Source organism: Pteronotus mesoamericanus, unplaced genomic scaffold (assembly GCF_021234165.1).
Source record: "Pteronotus mesoamericanus isolate MK-2021 breed Mesoamerican mustached bat unplaced genomic scaffold, CSHL_Meso_final contig_256, whole genome shotgun sequence".
NCBI classification, from domain to species: domain Eukaryota; kingdom Metazoa; phylum Chordata; class Mammalia; order Chiroptera; family Mormoopidae; genus Pteronotus; species Pteronotus mesoamericanus.
This window is the reverse complement of record NW_026555108.1, coordinates 4,844,160-4,865,452: the sequence shown is the minus strand read 5'-3', so window position 1 is coordinate 4,865,452 and position 21,293 is coordinate 4,844,160. Positions and strand designations below refer to the sequence as shown.

At 36.0% G+C, this 21,293-nt stretch overlaps 1 protein-coding gene across 1 annotated transcript in view; it reads left to right on the top strand.

The window, feature by feature from the left end:
- Positions 1-21,293, top strand: part of TEX11 (testis expressed 11) — a 156,101-nt gene that overhangs the window by 24,103 nt on the left and 110,705 nt on the right. The window contains exons 5-7 of the mRNA XM_054574233.1: positions 3,717-3,797; positions 3,884-4,003; positions 10,360-10,440. Of these exons, the coding sequence (XP_054430208.1) occupies positions 3,717-3,797; positions 3,884-4,003; positions 10,360-10,440 (282 nt within the window). The remainder of the gene's footprint in view (positions 1-3,716; positions 3,798-3,883; positions 4,004-10,359; positions 10,441-21,293) is intronic.

Genomic DNA, 21,293 nt, shown 5'->3' with positions numbered 1-21,293 from the left:
TTTACAGGAAAGACAGTCTTGATTCTTTCCCTTTACTTAGCATTTTCAGGATAATGAGTTGGTTCTCCAACATCCTTAAATTATGAACAAATAGGTTTTTAAAAAGTATTATTGTGAACTCATGGATTTTAACATTTAATGAATTTCAATCCATTGGATTTATTATTCTTATTGAAGAACAGCATCCTGTCTTTGGCCAGAAGGAGCCTCTTTAAGTGATGATGAGTCCTTTTGACATAACCCCAGTAGTCCTTAATAGTTTTATTTGATTTTTGATATTACGAGATATCCAGTAGTTTCTGCCTTAGACCTAGAATCAGCCATTCCTCCAAGATGTGGGACAGTGCTCGGCCAACTGAGTCATGCTATCAGGGCTGAATGTCTTTATTTCTTTCTCTTGTGTGATTGCTTTGGTGAGGACTTTTAGTACTATGTTGAATAACAGTGGTGAGAGTGGGTATCTTTGTCTTGTTCCTGATTTTAGAGAAAAAGTTTTTAGTTTTTCCATTCATTATGGCTTTAGCTGAGTGTTTATCATGTATGGTCTTTATTATGTTGAGGTACTTTTTTATACCCATTTTATTGAGTGCTTTAATCACAAATGCATGTTGTATCTTGTCAAATGCTTTTTGTGCCTCTATTGATAGGATTATATGATTTTTATTTTTTATTTTGTTAATGTGGTATATCACACTGATTGATGTGTGTATGTTGAGCTGTCCTTGCATCCCTGGAATAAACCCCACTTGATCATGATATAGTATCTTTTTAATGTATTGTTGTATTCAGTTTTCTAGTATTCTGATTAGAATTTTTATATGCACGGTCATTAGAGATATTGGCCTGTAATTTTTCCCTGTGTTGTTCTTGGTGAAGACCAGACTGTCTGCGGCTCCTGTCTCTGCCCTTCCCCTCTTCCTGCCTCCCTTGCTTGTTCTGAAACACCCACCTTCCAGTATCTCAATGCATGGATCCCTCAGATGTGTTTGTGTGTTAAGCATGGAATCCTTTGTTCAATTATATTTGTCCAACTTGTAATTTTAAGGGGAGAAACCAAGAGATGTTTTCACTCTGTCATGATACTGATATCATTTTCAATTAATCTTGATTTATCAGCTTATATGGGATCTATTTTTCCTGCTATGAGAGATGAAAATTTATCTCTTATTTTCTAATATTGCCTCCCCCTACTCCCTTTGGTTTTTTTAATTATACTATTTTTATTTATCTGAAGGTTACCTTTTAAAACTTTAAATAACATCAAAATTTTATTTCTTTCTAAGTCATTTTTGGAGAGGATGTCTTTACTTTTCACTCTGTGAGGATGTTAGTACTTTTATCATTCTCTCTACCTTTCCTCACCTTTAACCTTCTAACTTCTGTCACCTTTAACATTTGCATTTTTGGGTTTGTTGATTCAGGGAATGAAAACTAAAAGGACAATCCTATTGGTTGTGACTACTATTTAATTCTGTGGATAAAAATGGTATTTCTCTTTTTCTCTTTTTCGTTTCATTTTTTCATTCATAACTTAGACATATAATAAGCATTGTTCCTACTGTTCCCCCCAAACTCCTCAGGATCAAGTTTATAAACTGTTTGTTATAATTTTTAATTTCAAGAGATCAGAGGTCTGCATAAGTTTTTTAAAAAATATTTTATTGACCTTCTATTATAGCTGACCCAATTTTTTCCCCTTTGCCTTTCTCTGCCCAGCACTGCCCCAACCCCCTGCTCCCACAGTCAATCCCCACCCTATTGTCCATGTCCATGGGTCATTCATACATGTTTCTTGACTAGTCCCTTCCCCTTTGTTCCCCCATTTTCCTCTTCCTCCCTCCCTTCTGGTCACTGTCAGTTCTTTATTCCCTTGTCCCTAGTTCTGTTTTGCTTCCTTGTTTGTTTTGTTGACTAAATTCCACTTTGTGGATCATATGGTATTTTATCTTTTACCACGTAGCTTGTTTTCACTTAGCATAATGCTCTCCAGTCCCATCCATGCCTTTGAGAAGGGTAGGAGCGCCTTCTTTCTTTTTGCTGTGTAGTATTCCATTGTGTAAATGTACCACAGTTTTTTAATCCACTCATTTACTGATGGGCACTTAGGCTGTTTCTAGCACTTGGCTACTGTAAATAACGCTGCTATGAACAATGGGGTGCATAGGTTCTTTTGAATTGGCGTTTCAGGATTCTTAGGTCTTTATTTTCCATCTGCTTACTCTCTTAATACTATTTCCTCAGGTATTCTTCTGTTTGTTGAATGTGTTGTCCTTTCATGGTATTCGTTCCCTCAGCTATTTGGTGATTGTTACTCATATTTGACTTGAGATTCCCTGATAATTTTCTGTACATACTGTGTCACACTATTTAATGTAACTTGAATCAAGTAGCTGATGGAGAGGTAGGTCTGGATGACCTGTGTTGCCAGCCACCTGAAAAATCTCCAGCCTTGGTGATTGCGCTCACAGTTTCTTGCTGGGTGAGAGAGGAGTAGATGCCTCTTAGGGGAAGCTAACTGCCTGATATTCCTACTGTTTACATTCAGAATGTTTCCACATTTTTCATTTTTGTGCATATTTGGGATGGTGGTTTTTGCCTCATCCCATTTGCTGTTGACTTTTCAAAGGTTTCTCATTAATTTGGGTCAGCTGAAAATGCGCCTTATTTTCCAGGACTCTTATCAAATAAGTAACATGTGTATATCTTTTCTCTTACTTACAGAGAATATACATAAATTACTAGAAGTTATATATATAAATATATGATATATACAATGTAATGTATATATAGTATAATATAGCATGTCTAGGAATTTATAGCTTATAAAAATTTTTACTAAAATTATAGTATATATGCTATATATAAATTTATAGTGAAATTTATAACATACACTGTTTATAGTATATACTGCTTTTCTAGGGGTTTATAGTAGAAGGGTGCCTGTAGTGTGTGCTCAGTTCTTCATATTGATTCAGTTCTTATTTGCTTCCATAACATTTGTGCATGTCATATATCAACTATGTATTTACATGTCTGTCAGTTTCAATACTGTGAGCTTCTTCAGGGTGCTTGTCATTTAAAAGATACTTAATAAACAATTGTTAGGTTAATGAAAAAAAATTTAAAGATTTTATTATTTATTTGTAGAGAGGGGAAAGGAGGGAGAAAGAGAGGGAAAGAAACATCAATGTGTAGTTGCATTTTGTGTGCCCACTGCTGAGGACCTGGCCTGCAACCCAGGCATGTGCCCTACAATGGAAATCAAACTGGCGACCCTTTGGTCTGCAGACCAGCGTTCAATCCACTGAGCCACACCAGCTAGGGCAGATTAATAAAAATTTTATTAGAGCTATAATTTAAAGCTAGAACCCAGTTGTGTTGACATAGAGTTTAATGTTTCTCATGTAACTTTCTTCACATGAGGTATTAATTTTTCAGAATTTTCCTGTCTAAATTTTCCCAATATTTTCTTTTAATATTTCCTTTGAGGATACATTTTCAAATCTGTTAATTTTTTATTATTGCTTAAGACCATTTCTCTTAAATTACAGAATTGAAAGCATTCAAAACTCTAATAAACGTTGACTGTTGCCTTTTTGCTTTCTGTGGATTGCACTACTGAATATGGACATAAAATTAAATATTTTCTCCAGTACCCTCCTAAGTAAGTCTGGAGAAGGTGTGATTTAAAAAATTTTCTAATTTCTTTCTTCCAGATGAATATGAAAACAGGAAAGGAGTGGGTGGATGTTGGAAATGGAGTGATCGCTGATGAATTTTTTCAAGCTGCCATAGATGTAAGTTACCACTGATTTTTAAGCTGTAGCAATTATAACAGTTGTGGTGTTTCTCATTTTACATAATATTTGGTCTTGTTTTTCAGGGTCTGGAGCAATTTTATGCCAAATTAATGGAGAATTGCTCTTCTGAACCCACAGTGGCTACACAGAAGTGTGCTGTGGAGAGGGATCTTTTCAAAGTGTTTTCTTACCAAGCAGAGTCAGTAAGTATCATAGTCTCCACGACCTCACAGTGTGGCATTCTGTATATGTAAATGAAAAAAGTGATGATCTATAACGTATTAGAAGAAGGTGAGGTGTCATTGGCCTTTCATAAAAATGTATTTGATTTTTTTTTTTAATCTCTGGTATCTGAAGGTAACATTACTGATGGCAATTGGTATCTATGTCAGGGTGGATGCAGTTGGAAAGACTGATATATAACTAAACATCATTTTAACCACTGTATGTAATATCTATTATTTATTTATGGCAGTAGCCTCTACTTGAAACGCCCATCTCTGTGACTCTTTTACATCCACAGCCTGGCTAAAAAATGTGCCTAGTAAGAGCCTTTCCATTTGCAGTTCTGGGCTTTTTTTGCTGATGATTTCTCAAAGTCTGCTGCTATCACCCTGGTTGGTGTGGCTCAGTGAGTGAGTGTCAGACTGTAAACCAAAAGGTCGCTGATTGGATTCCTGGTTCAGGACCCATGCCTGGGTTGTGGTCCAGGTCCCCAGTTGGTGGTGTGCAAGAAGCAACTGATTGATGTTTCTCTAGCACATTGATGCTTCTCGTCCTCTCTTTCTCCCTCATTTCCTCTAAGAAATAATTAAAATATTTTAAAAAATATTAAAACTTGCTGTTATCAGTGTTCAAAGTTGTACTTTACCTCTGTTTGGCTGCTAGTTTCCTCCTTTAGTCACCATCAGTTAGGGGTACATTTTCAGTTGACACAATGTAAGCCATGATGAGTTTGTGCTCTGTAATTATATAATTCTACAAATGAAAGAGACCTTAAATATCATCTAGTATAATCATCTTATTTTATTTTAACATATTTATTGAAGTATAATTCATATACTGTAAAGTTTACACATTCAAGATGTATAATTGAATGGATTTAGAATATTCACAGAATTATGCAGTCTTGGCCACAATCTAAGATTGAAGCATTTTTATCACCCCAGAATGAAACCCCCTATCTATTACTAGTCACTCCCCATTCCTCCTGATCCCAGTCTAGCAATCACTAATCTACTGTCTCTATAGATTTACCTCTTCTGGACATTTCATAAAAATGAAATCATAACAATAAGTACTCTTTTGTGATTAGCTTCTTTCACTTAGCATGTTTCCAAGGTTAATCCATGTTGTAACATCAGTATTTCATTTTTTTATTACTAAATAATGTTCCACTGTATGGATATACCATGTTTTGTTTACCCATTCATCCATTGATGAACATTTGAGTTGTTTTCAATTTTGAGCTATTATGAAAAATTCTACTGTGAACATTCATGTACAGATTTTTGTGTGTACATGCTTTCATTTCTCTTAGATACATACCCAGGAGTAGTATTGCTGAATAACATGGTAACTCTATCTTTAACATTTTATGAAACTTCAGGACTGTTTTCCATAAAAAGGATTAGATTTAGAAAAGTAGAGAAGGGGCACAGTGTATTCAGACAGAGTAAAGGCTTGAGCAGGAGCAAAGTCGTATAGGCAGGAATGTGCATGTCTTTCTTAAGGAATGTTGAATGACCAGTATTTGAAGGAAAGTACTTGTGTGAGGACTAAGTCTGGAGAGATAAGTTGGGTCAAGTTGAGAAGCCTCAATATATGTCTTGGAAAAATTACTTTTTCAATTTTCCTAAAGGCACTGGGGTAGTTGAAGGTTTTGGGGAAGAGGTAAGGTGACACAAAACAAAGAGCAATCTGGCCATAGTGATTAGGATGGATGGAAAAAGTGACTAGAATGGAGGCATGGTGTAAGCATGAAGTGATGAGAACCTGGACTCTAGTAGTAGCAATAACAATGGGAAGGAAGGTAACAGATATAGAAGATACTGTAGCAGAAGCAAGAAAGCATTTACACTCTGTGAGAAGGTCTGAATCACTCAGTCCTTGGAGGCAGGAAAGGGAGGATAATAAGAAAGCTGATTCATTCTGCAGTTACATGTTGGGGAGGGTGTAGTAAAAAATAGCAAACACAAAGAACGGATGACATATGAGAGATGAAGGAGGACTAGACCAGTGAGAAGAGAAGAACATTTCAAAGAAAATGGGATGATCAGCAGTGGCCAGTGCTCCAGAGAAATAAATGAAAATAAGGTGGAAGAAAAGGCTATTGGACCTGACATTTAGGAAGAAGATAGTGGCCATAGGAAATAATTTTAATAGAAAAATAAAAGTGGAAGACATAATGTAGGAGTTGAAAGGCTCAGTGGATGGTGAAGCAATGGAAGAAGTTAGTACTCTCCTGGTCCATTCATGTTGTTGCCGTGAGGTCAAAACTATTTTCATAATAATTCTAAGACATTATTAGCCTTTTTTTGCTCTGTTGACATTTGTACTGGTGGTGCAAAAGCAATGGTGGGTAAAACTTCTGACACTTTTAAAAATATTTTATTTATTTTTAGAGAACAGGAAGGGAGGAGGAGAGAGAGAGAAACATCAGCGTGTGGTTGCCACTTGTGTGCCCCCTACTGGGGACCTGGCCCGCAACCCAGGCATGTGCCCTGACCAGGAAAGGAACCAGCAACCCTTTGGTTTGAAGGCTGTAGTTCAGTCCACTGAGCCACATTAGCCAGGGCTAGAACTTCTGTCACTTTTAACATGAACCAAGACAGTGGCACACCCTTTACTAGTAGTCATTGTGTTCTTCACCGCTACAGACTTGCAGTAAAAAGAACTCCAGTATTAACTTAAAAAATACCCCTGTGATTTGGTTTAAAAAATTGATTTTATTAAATCTTGAAATTTGAGTATATATTGTTTTAATATATGTAAAGAAAAAGAAAAAGAGCACTTGTGCATAGTGAAGTCCAATGGTTGTCTTCAGGAAAGGCCCTTATGTGATTGTTTGACTTTGAGCTGAATTAACTACTTCTGTTTTCACAGAATACCATTTTTACTGGAAAGAATGACAGATAAATTTGTTCATTCAGACTTGAGTATCTAGCAGACATTTTCATAAAAATGAATGAAGTGGGAACGTGATGTTAAGGAAAGCACTGACAGTAGTTGTTGTCAGCGATAAAATTTAATTTTTAAGTAAAAATTAGAATTTTGGAAAACTTGTACCTCTACTATGAACTTGACATCCTCCAGATACGTAAACTTTTATGATAAAATCGACAGTGATATTAACTAATGTGATTTTTAAAAACTTTATTTTGAAAAAATTAGAGATTCACAGGAAGTAAAGAAAATTCTGGTGTACCTTTTGCCCAGTTTCCCTCCATGGTAACATCTTGTATAAATGTAGTGAATTGTCAAACTAGTAAACTGACATTGGTACAATCCATAAAGCTTGTTCATATTTCACCAGTTTTACATCAACTTGTGTGTGTTCCTATAGTTCTATGCAGTTTTACCACTGGGATAGATTCATGTAACCACCACAATCAAGACACAGAACAGTTCCATTACTAAAAAGATCCTTTGTGCTTTCCTTTGGAGTTATATCCAATCCTCCAACCCCAGTACCAGGCAACCAATTACTTATTCCCGACCTCTATAAAATTTGTCACTTGGAAATGTTATATAAATGTATATAACCTTTTGGTAGTGGCCTTTTTAACATGGCATGATTCCTTTGACAGTCATCTAAGTTTTGCGTATCAACAGTTTGTTCTTTATTTGTAATATTCTATAGTGATATAGATGTACCAGTTTAGCCGTTCACTGTTGAAAGAATTTGGGTCGTTTCCAGTTTTTGCCTATTGCAAATAAAATCGGCATGAACATTTATGCACAGGTTTTTATGTGGACATAAAATTTCAGTTCTGTTTGTTCATTAGATTCCACATATGAATGAAATCCTACAGTATTTGTCTCTCTCTGACTGGCTTATTTTACTTAGGATGTTTTCCAGGTCCATCCATGCTGTCACAAAGAGTAAAATTTTCTTATTTTTTTATGGCTGAGTAGTATTTTATTGTGTAAATGTCCCATAGTTGTTTTATCCACTCATCTATTGATGGACTCCTTGACTGTTTCCATATCTTGGCAATTGTAAATAATGTTGCAATGAACATAGGGGTGCTTATGTTCTTTTGAATTAGTGTTTTGGGTTTCCTTGGATAGATTTCCAGAAACAGGATCACTGGTCAAAAGGCAGATCCATTTTTAAGTTTTTTGAGGTGCCTGCATACTGCTTTCCACAGTGGCTGCACCAGTCTGCATTCCCACCAACAGTGCACTAGGGCTCCCTTTTTTCCCCATCCTCGCCAGTGCTTGTTGTGTGTTGATTTATTGATGATAGCCATTCTGACAGCTCTGAGGTGACATCTTATTGCAGTTTTAATTTGCATTTCTCTGATGATTATTGACATTGAGCATCTTTTCATATATCTTTTGGCCATATGTATGTCCTCTTTAGAGAAGTGTCTATTTAAGCCCTTTGCCCATTTTTTAATTGGATTGTTTGCTTTTTTTGGTGGTGTTTTATAAGATCATTATAAATTTTGGATTTAACCCCTTATCAGATGTATTGACAAATATGTTCTTTCAGTCTGTGGGTTGTCTTTTTATTTTGTTGATGGTCTCCTTTGCTGTGCAAAACCTTTTTAGTTTGATGTAGTCCCATTTGTTTTTTATTTTGTTTCCTTTGCCTGGGAAGATATATCAGATAAATATTTCTACAAGCAATGTTCAAGCTCTTATTGCCTATATTTTCCTCTAGGATTTTTATGGTTTGGAGTCTAATATTTAGCTCTTCAATCCATTTGAAGTTATTCTTCTGTGTGGTGTAAGAAGGTGGTGTATTTTCATTTTTCTGCACGTATCTGTCCAATTTTCCCAGCACCATTTATTGAATAAACTATCTTTTGCCCATTGTATGTGCTTGCTTCCTCTGTTGAATATTAATTGACTATAAAGGTATGGGTTTATATCTGGGTTCTCTATTCTGTTCTGTTGATCTGTGTGTCAGTACCACAGTTTTGATTACTCTAGCTTTGTAGTGAGTTTTGAAATGGGAAAGTGTGAGCCCTGCAACCTTGTTCTTTTCCAAATGGTTTTGCATATTCTGGGTCCCTTAAATTTCCACATGAGTTTTAAGATCAGCAAACCAATTTCTATAAAAAGTTGTGTATTTATTCTTACATGTTTAAACTTCAGTCACCTTCAAAGTACTCTCCATTGATGCAATGTACCTATCAAGACATTTTTTCCCACTGCTCAAAAACAGTTTTTGAACACATGCATTTTGATGCCTTTTAGTGCTTCTGCTGTTTTTTGTTTCACCTCTTCCACATCGGCAAAATGTTTCCCTTTGAGGACTTTTTTCATCCAGGGAGCCAAAAAAAAAAAAAAAAAAAGGCCAGCTAGAATTTTGATGGGAATTGTATTGAATCTCTAGTTCAATTTGGGGACTATTGCCATCTTCAGAGTATTAAGTTTTCTGATCTGTGAACATAGAATGTATTTCCATTTATTTAGGTCTTCTTTAATATCTTCCCGTAGTTTTTTTGTTGGTATACAAGTCTTACAGTTCTCTTGTTAAATTTATTCCCAATTATTTTGTTTTTTGATGCTAATTTAAATGGAATTAAGTTCTTAATTTCATTAACGGATAGACATACAATAGATTTTTATAATTGTAACCTGTAACCTGATAAACTTGTTTATTGGAGTTTTGTGGACGTCTTTGGATATTTCATATGCAAGATCATGTCATTTGAAAATAGGGATAATTTTATTTAGAAATTATACTTAGGAATAAATTTTACAGAAGAAGTGCAGGACTAGTACACTGAAAATTATAAAACTGTTGAAAGAAATTAGAGATAAGCTAGTACAGTGTCCTCATTTTATAGATGACAAAATTGAAGCCATGAGAGCATAAGGTTCAAGGTTATGCATAATAAACATAAGAGTAATTCTTTTGGCTCCAAGATGAGAGTGTACTAAACTGCCTTTACGGTAATAGCAGACATTCACAGCAGTTTAGACTGTGAGGTTATTGTGAGCCTGTTTTAGGACAAGACTGTTATTTAACATTAAAAATTCCTCCACTATAAGATCTATTCAAGCCCAGGAAGTATCTGTTAGATGTGGCATTATATCATAATATAATAACCTAAGATTGTGCACCAGTTTTGACATTTTCACAAAAAGTAAATGACTTTCAGTCATTCAGTGTCAATTTTCTGTTGCCCAAGATTATTACCTCTTATTTCTCTGTATTTTGAGCCTGTTATTATGCTTATTTAGACTAACTAGTATTGTTAAAAGAATTAGAAAACAAATTATGGCTTTTAAATAACGGTTAAATATGCTAAAATTGACTTGTAGACAAATATCTTGTTATTTCATTTTAACTAATTGTTGACATTTTTCACTTTCCCAGGCAATTATTCAAGGGGATTTTCAAAGAGCATCTACATGTATACTGCGCTGTAAAGATATGTTGATGAGGCTTCCTAAAATGGTGAGTAAAATTTCTGCATTTATTCTTGAAGATTTTGAAAATGTTATGTCAAGTTTTAGGAAGAATTATCACCAGTTTATGCAACCCTTTAGAGATTATAATGAAATCAGTTCTACTTAGTTGATCTTTGAAATATTTTGCTTCATTTGTTGTACTGAGGGGACCCCAAAAAAACCAGAATTTATTTATAAAAAGTTGTGTCTTTTTTCTTACATGTTTAAACTTTAGTTACCTTCAAAGTACTCTCCATTGATGCAATGCACCTATCGAGACATTTTTTTCCACTGCTCAAAAAGTTTTTGAACACATCCATTTTGGTACCTTTTAGTGCTTCTGTTGTTTCTTGTTTCACCTCTTCCACATTGGCAAAATGTTTCCCTTTGAGGACTTTTTTCATCTGGAGAGCCAAAAAAAGTTGCTTGGGCAACACTGGGTGAATAGGGAGGGTTGGACACAGGGGTAATGCTGTTTTTGGTCAAAAACTGCTGAACACTCAGTGCAGTGTGGGCAGGCGCACTTGTAAATCACCCACGGTGAAATGGGCAAACGGGTTGAAAAAGTCTTCAAAAAAATTTCCCTGAAGCTGAATTCAGCCTCTCACAACAAGGCCAAGTGGTACACTGATGCAGATGGGTTCCTAGAACACTCACCTAGCAGGGGAAGCCTGTACTACAAAGGGCCCGCCCTCCAGAAGATAATTCAGGTTTTTTGTGGGTCTTCCCTCTTATACTAGAAAGGGTGTTTAAAAATAAATATGGTTTTTTTTCCTTAAAATTTCTTTGCTTTCCCTATTATTGTCAAACCATTTCGATAGTATTTCCTCCATATTTTATGATATGTGATAAAAGAAAGAAAAAAATAAGTTTATTTCTCTGCTGGCAAGGTTGACAAGCAGTTAATAATATCACGGCTATAGTACTTTTCTGTATTGGGATTTGGAGATGTGAGATATTTGATAGGGTAAATAAAGCCTGCTTCCCAGACTGCATCTCATCAAATTTCCAGAGTTAATAAGTTTTTATTTTTCCACTTTATCTCCCTTCTCTATTCTTTCTCCCCTATTTCAGTGCCTCTGCCCACTTCATGTTTACTATCACAGAGGGAATTGGTAACAAAGATATGTTTGGATGTTAAGGAGAATGTTCCCGGGGCTCCATAAATTACACTTGTGAGATTGGTCTTATTTTACCTCCAAGTTTCATGTTATAATGTAGAATTTAATTCAGTAAATATTTATATATTGCCAGTTACATGCTAGGTAGTCTTCTCAGCTGTAAAAATTTTAAAGCAATTTTGTACTTACAAAACATGTTCCAAGAATGGTTCAAAGAACTGCTGGTTTTATCCTGGTTTACCCTTTGCCCAGAGAACCCATTCTAGTTTCCCAGTACTGCCCTTTATACAAAATGGGTTCAATATAGGATTGTACCTGGGTCCTAGTTTCTTTTTATCTGGAACACTTCCTCACTATTGCATTGACTTTCATAACCTTGGCCATTTTGAAGACCAGAGGCCAGACATTTTATAGAACATGACTTACTTTTTTTAATTAAAAAAATTTTATTGAGAGATAATTGACCATATAACATTGCGTAAGGTTGAGCTGTATGATGTGTTGGTTTGGTACAGTTATATATTGCAATATGATTACTGCAGCAGCAGTAGCTAACACCTTTACTAGGTCACAGGCCATTTTTTGTGTGTGTGTTGAGAACAGTTAATCTCTGGTCTCTTAGCAATTCTGAAATTTATGATACAGGACTGTTGATTGTTCTGTGCATTAAATCTCCATATCTACTAGTTTCACATTTGTACCCTTTAACAACATTTCTTTAACTTCTCTACCCTTAATCTGAGTGTTCAGAGTTTCCTCAGGATTAGACCAGGTTATGGATTTGGACCAGAAAATCACAGAAGTGGCAGGCGGAGGCAGGTGGAGGCGGATCCTGGGGTGCCTTGGGACGTTTGCTGGCCCATTCCCAGGCCCAGTGCTGGTAAAAGCCAGCCTTTGAGTTCAGTTTGGACCTTTCCATGTGCAACCAGGCCCAGCAGAAGCAGCCACAAACTGTAGATTGCTTATAACTTCAATCAGTTGCCAAGGGCCAGGCATAAACAGTCTCTGACATTGTCCTCTGCTGGAGCACATCCCAAGGGGCCCAGAATCAACACGCCAAGTGATGAGATTCAGACATTAGATCAGTGTCCAACAAACTTCACAAACAAGTCCTTCTCCTTTGTTGTTCTTCAATATTGTCTTAGCTGTTCTTGGCCTTTTATTCTTTCATATTAATTTTTTGAGTCAGCTTGTCAAGTTTGGTAAAAAACTATTAGGATATTAATTGAAATGGCATTCGATTTACTGGTTAATTTGGAGAACTTCATTATCTTTGTAATATTGAGTCTTCCTATCCATAAATTTTATATATCCTAATTTATATAATCTTTAATGTATTTCAACATAGTTTTATAATTTTTACATTTGATTGTTACCATAAGTGATATATTAAAGATTAAATCTTTTTTAACAGAAAAAAACATCTTTACTCAAGGATATGTTTTTTACTGATTTTGGAGAGAGAGGAGAGAGAGAGAGACTGAGAAATATCAATCAGTTGCCTCTCACATGTACCCCAACAGGGGATTGAACCCACAACTGCGGTATATGTCCTGAGCAGGGATCGAATTCACCACCTTTTTGGTGCATAGGGTGATGCTCCAACCAACTGAGCTACCTGGCCAGGGCTTAAAGATTATATTTTTGAATTTTTTTGTCATTGATGTATAAAGATGCAGATGTTTATAAATGCTTATTTAACATCCAGTAACTTCTCTGAGTTCTCTTACTAATTCTAATAATTTTGTCTGCATAATTTCTCAGATTGTTTGCATGTTTTTACCATCTCTTTTAGCTCTATTGCTGTTTATCTCACATTATAAATTACTAGAGGACAGAGAACTTTCTTTAATATGCTTTGTAGAGTTAATGGACATTGAATTGTGTATTGAAAGATATGACAGGATATTCTTAGGTGGTGTGTAGGGAAAGAAAACTTTTGCTATCTTGGGTAGTGTTAGAGCTGATGAAGGGAAAAGGAAATGTACAGAGAGAAGAAAGAGATGAAGAGTTAGAGGACATAGGATATATGACAGAAGAGAAATTATGCATTCATCAGGATGAGGCTACTAGTAAAAGACCTTTAAGTCCAGAGAGTTATTTTATTTGGTTGATAGGACTAAAGTGTTAGCAAAGTCATGGCTTTAATTCTAAAGATCAATGAAAGTATTTAGGATGTTTTTCAAATGTGCTTAAGTTTTAGACAAAGGACCTGAAATCTAGAACAGGAAATCTGATAATGACAGGATATGACCAGGTAGAAGTTAGAGACATGCTAACATAATGGGTTTTTTTTTTTTAAGCATTCATTGTTTGCTTCTTGTATACCCCCGGACCTGGACCTGGGATCGAATCTGCCACCTTGGCATATGGGATGGCACTCTAACCAACTGAGCTACCCGGCCGGGGCCTAACACAGTGTTTTAAAAGGAATTAATTAAGTAAACCAGCTCTTTTATTTTTTCCTGAGACATCTTTCCTGTATCCCAAGACTAGATTAGGAATTACTGTAAGGTGTTGACTTGAAGGCAGAGGTAATGCTTATTGTTCAGAGGCAAATGAAGTGTTTTGAAAATTGTATCTTAGAACATCAGGAGAAATAACTAATGGTCTGTTGTTTATTATTACTGAGATAATCCAAGAATTAGAGAAAGCTGAATAATGGAGGGATTAGAAGGTAAATGTCTTAAAGCCATTAAGGAAGAAAGCCAGGCAATTATCATTCAATTATTACTACACTATTATAATTGAATCTATAAATGTTTAAAAGACAACAAAATCACAGAAAACATAGTTCGGAGTTTGGGACTGGGAAAATAATAGCAGGCTGGTTTTTACTGAATTTTAAAAACACAATTTACAAAATAACTTGCGGAAAATGAAGTTATCTAGTTAATTAAAAATAAAAAGCCTTGTAACAAAGTGGAAAGTTAGTGATCAATCTTCTGTATAATCTTATTTCGGCATTGTAAATAGGCATTCAGTTGGAGCTGTCCTTTCTAGGCCCGGAGACATAGCAGTAGCTGGAGGTTCTAGAGATCCTATGGGTCCTGGGGATCCCATAATGCATTAGTAAAAACCAGTATTTCATAGACTTGGAGATCTACCTTTGTATTTTTATTTCCATTGTATATTGCTTGCAAAATGAGATGTTAGCACTCCACAGAAGACTAGGAACATATTTTTCAGAGATATTTTTATGAATCTTAGTATTTCATACCCCATTAGAAATGTTTCATGAGGACAGAGATTTTTATGTTATGTTTACTGATGTATCTCTAATGCCTAATAGTTAGGAAATGCTTAGTAAATATTTATTATTGAATGTATAAATGAATGAGTGAATGGGGAGTATTGGTAGTCAAAAGATTTTTTTTTTGTCATTACATTGCAAATATGCATTGGATCTCTTGAAACATATTTTAGTATTTTCTAGGTTCTCATGAATTTATTGTGTATCCTTTTCTACCCTAGAAAGTAGCATTTAATATAGGTACACTTGCCAGGATTCTGAGGGCAGAGACAAATACTGAGGGAATATAATAAATATTCAGTACACTTAAATGTTCATCAAAAGCTTTATTTTCTATTTTCCTCTGTACAATTAGTTGCAGGCCTCTCTGCAGCAAGTGGGTGTGGGCTGCATAATTCCAGTATAACTACATAATTGGTGTGTCCCTGTGTGAACCTGTGGGTTCTGGGGCATATAATGAGTTAAGCTTTTTCCACTGACGTGTCAAGAACGCATTTAAATACGTCTAGATTTTTGGGAGACGTACATTACCAAGACTGTCCTTTATTTTAGATTTTAAATACACAGTTGGTCTGATGTGCTCAAGCATGTACACTGGACTTTTGAATGTACTGTAATTCAAAGGGGAACCTTTTTTTGAAGCAAGACAGGTCTTTACATATTAGTTATGAATAACTTGCCTCAGATCTCAGATTCCTAATTGGTGATCTGCTTCTGTAGTCTCACTGAGGTAAAACCTATACAGGACTCCTTTATATGGGCATAATCAGATTCTGGATAGATGGTTCCTGAAAGGGATATTTAGATAAATAATTAGAATTAAAAATTTTTTTCTCTTATGCCATTTGCCAGTATTTTGACAGGTGAAAATTCTGCAAGATTAGGATGGCATTGATGCAGAGACTGAGATACTGATTAACTCATAAAAGAGTATTTCCTTATGGCATCATTCACATGCTTATTCCTGGTTTTATCTCAATGGTAATTTAAGTAAAGAAAATTTTTGTTGTTAAAGAGGGTCCCACTAATTCTTTCAAAATAAGTCTTACGACTAAACAAATTCTTTCTAAATAAGTCTTAAGACTAAAAATGTGCTTTGGACACATTTCAGAACTTCAGAATTTTTTGAAGTTGTCTTATTTTGGAAAAAAGTCATTTTTTTCCTCTCCTCAATGGTGAATTTTTTTGGCTCTGAATATACTCTCTGAAACTTTTTTCTGAATCTGACAGCCTACAGAAGAATGTTAGCCTGTCCTTTTGCTGGGAAATGGTTAGATTTTCCAGTTCCTGTTATTAAAGGACCTTTCAGTTTATTAGTACTATATTGTGTTACTTTTTCATACATAACTAATGTCCCAACCTGAATATTTTGTAGCTCTTTAAATAAATTGAGAAGTTTTGAGAAGGAAGAGTGGGTTATTGTGATGTACAGAGCACTTGAAGTATGTCTTAAAGACTCTGAACTGCTATTGTAATTGGACACACTAATTATGTAGTCATACTGGATTTCTTTTTGCTTAAAAAAAATAGAAATTTATTCTCTCTTAGTCCTGGAGGCTTGCAGACTGAAGTCAAGGTATCCGCAGGGCCATGCGCCCTCTAATGGCTCTAGAAAAGAATTATTCTTTGTCTTTTCCAGCATGTGGGCAGTCTTTGGCATTCCTTGGTTTTCAGATGCATCACTCCAATTTCTGCCTCTGTTTTCACAAGGCAATCTCCCCTGTGTATCTGAGTGTCTCCACGTGGCTTTTTTTGGCTTAACCTTTCTTTATTGGATGCTTTGTAGATGTTGTGTCACATCGCTTTATTAATAAGGACACCAGCCATGGGAATTTGGGCTACCCTAATCCTGTAGGATCTCATTTTATTTCTGTTTATTTATTTATTTATTTATTTATTTATTTATTTACTTTTGAACTAGACTTTTTTTTACATTTTTTATTTTTTTAATTTATAAATCATATTTATTATAGTTGTCTCAGTTTTTACCCCTTTACCCCCCTCCACCCACTCCACCCCACCCCCTGCTCCCACAGTCAATTCCTACCCTGTTGTCCATGTCCATGGGTCATTCATACACGTTCTTTGTCTAGTCCCTTCCCCTTCTTTCCACCATTGTCCTCCTTCCCCATCCCCTCTGATCACTTTCAGTCTGCTCCATGTTTCGTGCTTCTGGTTTATTTTGTTGAATAGAGTCCACTTATAGGTGAGATCATATGGTATTTGTCTTTCATCAACTGGCTTATTTCACTTAGCTTAATATTCTCCACTTCCATCCATGTTGTCACAAAAGGTAGGAGTTCCATCTCTCTCTCTTTCTCTCTCTTTCTTTCTTAAATGCAGATTGATTTCATTTATTTATTCTTTAAATGTCAAAGTTAACTATAAAATATTAAAAAATTTAAAACCATTATAAGTCTCAGCAATTAAAGCAACATGACACCAGCACAGAAATAAGCAAGTGGATAAATGAAATATAATGAGCATTCTAGAGACAAACGTATGTATCTGTCTAACAATATAATATATGAGTAAGTTGATATTTCAGATAAATGGGGAAAATAAGGCTTATTCAACAAATAAGGTGCATGGGCCACTATTACTTAAAATAAAACAAATATAGAGCCTTATTTCACACATTATACAAGAAATATTCAGGTGAGTTAAAAATCAATATGTAGGATCTAAGGAGTTTTAGAAGAAAATAGAACTAATATTTTTCATGCCCTGAAGTAAAATATTCAAACCCAAAAGCTATAAATATTGACAATATGACTGTATTAAACATTTAAGACTATATAGTAATACACATATAAAAAAAGTTAAAGGACAAGGAATAGAATAGGAAAGGATTTGCAACAAATCTAAAACATGGTTAATGGGTTTTTTTGTTTTTTGGGTTTTTTTAGGGAAAAAAGTTCTACAAACCTTTAATCAGTAAATGGATAAAGAATACCAAAAAGTCCTTTAAAGCTTTTAAAAAATTAGAGAAATACGCAAGAAATATACAAAAACAGGGTTAGTTTCAACAAATAGTAAAAGAACAATTAAAATAACACATCATTGTCACAATCAGATTAATAAGCATTAAAAATATTGGTAATATCAAGTATGGGTGACTGTGAAAGGAACTGGGTATTCATAGATTCTATTACTTCATCTTCTTAAAGCAGTCTCTTTAGCATATTTTTCAGTGTCGGTTTGGTGGAGGTGTATCCTTTTACCTTCTTTTGTCTGGGAAACTCCTTATTTCGCCTTCCCCTTTAATTGAGAGCGTTGCTGGGTAGAGCAGTCTCTGTTACAGGCCTTTGCTTTTCATGACTTGCAATATTTCTTGCCTCTCCCTTCTGGCTTGCAGTGTTTCTGTAGAGAAGTCAGCTGCTAGCCGTACCAGGGCTCCCTTATATGTTACTACCTCTTTCTCCCTTGCTGCCTGTAGTATTCTCTGTTTGTCTTTGATATTTGCCATTTTAATGATGATGTGTCTTGGAGTGGGCCTCATTGGGTTCCTCTTGAATGGGACCCTCTGTGCTTCCTGGACTTGTGTGACTTTTTCTCTCCTCCAATTGGGGAAGTTTTCCATCATGACTTTTTCACACAGGTTCTCTATCTCTTCCTCATCCTCTTCTCCTTCTGGTATCCCTATTATATGGATATTATTACATTTCAAGTTGTCCTGCACTTCCCTAAATGCCTCTTCATTCTTTTTGAGTCTTTTTTCATTTTCTTGCTCTTTCTGGGAACTTTTTTCTACCTTATCCTCCAGCTCGCTGATTCAGTCCTCACCGTCATCTAGCCTGCTTTGGATTTCTTCTACTGTGTTCTTCAATTCAGAAATTGTATTCTTCATTTCCTATTGCTTCTTATTGTTAGTTTCTTTGTCCTTTTTCATGGTGATATAGTTTGCAGTAAGTTCCTCATAGTTTCCCTGTAGTTTTTGGTAATTCTCTCTGAGCTCACTGAGCTCATTGAGCTTCCTTAGAACTGTTGTTTGGAACTCAATATCTGATAGTTTACTTGCCTCTATTTCATTTAGTTCTCTTTCTGGGGATTCCTCCTTTCCCTTCGAGTGGGGCGTATTTCTTTGTCTTCTCATTATTTGTGAGACTCTTCTCTTTTGCTTCTGCTTCTTAAGTTGATCTGTCTTGATTTCCTGACTTTGTGGTGTGAACCTCTATGGATGGAGACCTCTGTTTTTGCTTTCTGGATCTGCCTCTGATGATGTCCGATGTTGACCCTGTCTGACCTTAGGCAGTGTGTTTGAGACTTCTAGTAATCTACTCTCTGTGGCTGTCTCCTTCAGCTGTTAATCAATTCACTCTGCACTCAGCAGGCTGGCTTAGACAGCTCAGGGCGGGGTGGAATCCCACCTGGGGGCGGGGCTGTTGGGTCCTTTGACACTGGTGCTGCTCAGGGGGCATGGTCTCTGCCTCAGCAAGATGGCTGCTGCCACATGGGGGAAGAGTCAGCACCGAGATCCCGCCAGCTACTCTCTCAGTTCTCTCCCCAAAGCCTCCTTCCCCAGTCTCTTCTCAGGCATCTCTAGCCCACTCTATCCCCACCTTTGCCGGAGACCAGGGTAAGTGGCTGCAAATAAAAATTTATGTGTTGGCCCTTTAAACTACTCTTTGGGTCTCCAGCCGCCTGTCTCTGGCAGAGAGCAACCCTGCCACTTTGCACAGCTGGCTGTTTTCTGTGTACTTTTTGGGCTCGGGTGCTGTGGGCTAGAGATCCCCGCTTTTGGTTTAGACCCCTCTCTTCTCAGGGGGATCCAACTGGCCGTTTCAATATCCTTCTGGTGCTGCCACCTGTGGGTGCCCCACCCACCTTCTCGAGTCTGTACTGCACTCCTTACCACTTAGACTGCGCTAAAGCCGATTCTTCTGCACCTCTCTCGCTCTTGTTCAGTTGTTTGTTCCGGGTGATTTCTCCACAATTTAGTTGTAATTCCAGGTTGGTCCTGGGAGGAGGTCAGTGTGACTTCTACTCGCTCCTCTGACATCTTGATTCTCCATTCATCATCTTTTTTAATTAATATTTTTAAATTTTTTAGTTAAAGTCAATGCACAATATTATATTAGTTTTAGGAGTACAACCCAGTGATTACACATTTATATAACTTACGAAGTGATCACCCAGATAAATCTAGTGCCCATCTGATGCCATACATAGTTATTGCATTATTGACTATATTCCCTATGCTTCACTTTACATCCCCATGACTATTTTGTAACAACGAATTTGTGCTTCTTAATCCCTTCACCTATTTCTCCCATCCCCGCAAGCTTCCTCCCATCTAGCAACTGTCAAAATGTTCTCTGTATTTACAAGTCAGTTTCTGGTCTGCTTATTTGTTTATTTTCTATTTTGATTCCACATATAAGTGAAATCATATGGCATTTGCCTTCCTCTGTCTGACGTATTTCACTCAGCAAAACATACTCTAGGTCCATCAATGTTGTTACAGATGGCAAGATTTCGTTCTTTTTAATGGCTGAGTCATATTTCGCTGCATACCACTTACTTATCCACTCATTTATTGATGGACACTTAGGTTGCTTCCATATCTTGGCTATTGTAGATAGTGCTGCAGTGAACATAGGGATGCATGTGTGTTTTCAATATAGTGTTTTGGATTTCTTCAGATGAATGCCTAGAAGTGAAATTGCTGGATCCTTCATGTCTCTTGTTATAGCTTTTATTTTGAAGTCTGTTTTGTCTAGTATAAGTATTATTGCTACCCCAGCTCTTTTTTTCATTTTCATTTTCATGAATATCTTTTCCCATACCTTTCCTTTCGGTCTCTGTCTTTTGATCTGAAGTGAGTCTCCTGTATAGCATATGTAAAGGTCTTGTGTTTTTGTTTTTTTTGTTTTTTTTTTAATTTATTTATTTATTTTTTAAATTTATTTACTTTTAAAATACATTTGTCTCTGCCTCCCCCCCCAGGTCTTGTTTTGTTATCCATTCAGCTACTGTCTTTTGATTGGAGCATTTAATCCATTTGCATTTCAAGTAATTATTGATAGATATGTATTTATTGCCATTTTATTAGTCATATATTTTTTAATCCTCACCTGAGAATATGTTTATTGATTTTAGAAAGAGAGGAAGGGAGAGAGAAGAGAGGAATGGATGAAGGAAAGGAGGGAGAGAGGAAAAAAAAAACAATGATATGAAAGAGAAACATCAATTGATTGTCTCCTGTGTGCACCCCAACCAGGGATCAAACCTGCAACCTAGGCATGTGCCCTGACTGGGTATCAAACCCACAACCTTTTGGTGTATGGGATGACTCTCCGACAAGCTGAACCACCTGACTAGGGCTTATTATTCATATTTTTAATGTTTTTTCCTTTTTCTTAAAGATGATCCTCTCACATTTATTGTAATATTGGTTTGGTGGTGATAAATTCCTTTAGCTTTTTCTTGTCTGGGAAGTTCTTTATCTGTCCTTACATTCTAAATGATAGCTTTGCTGGGTAG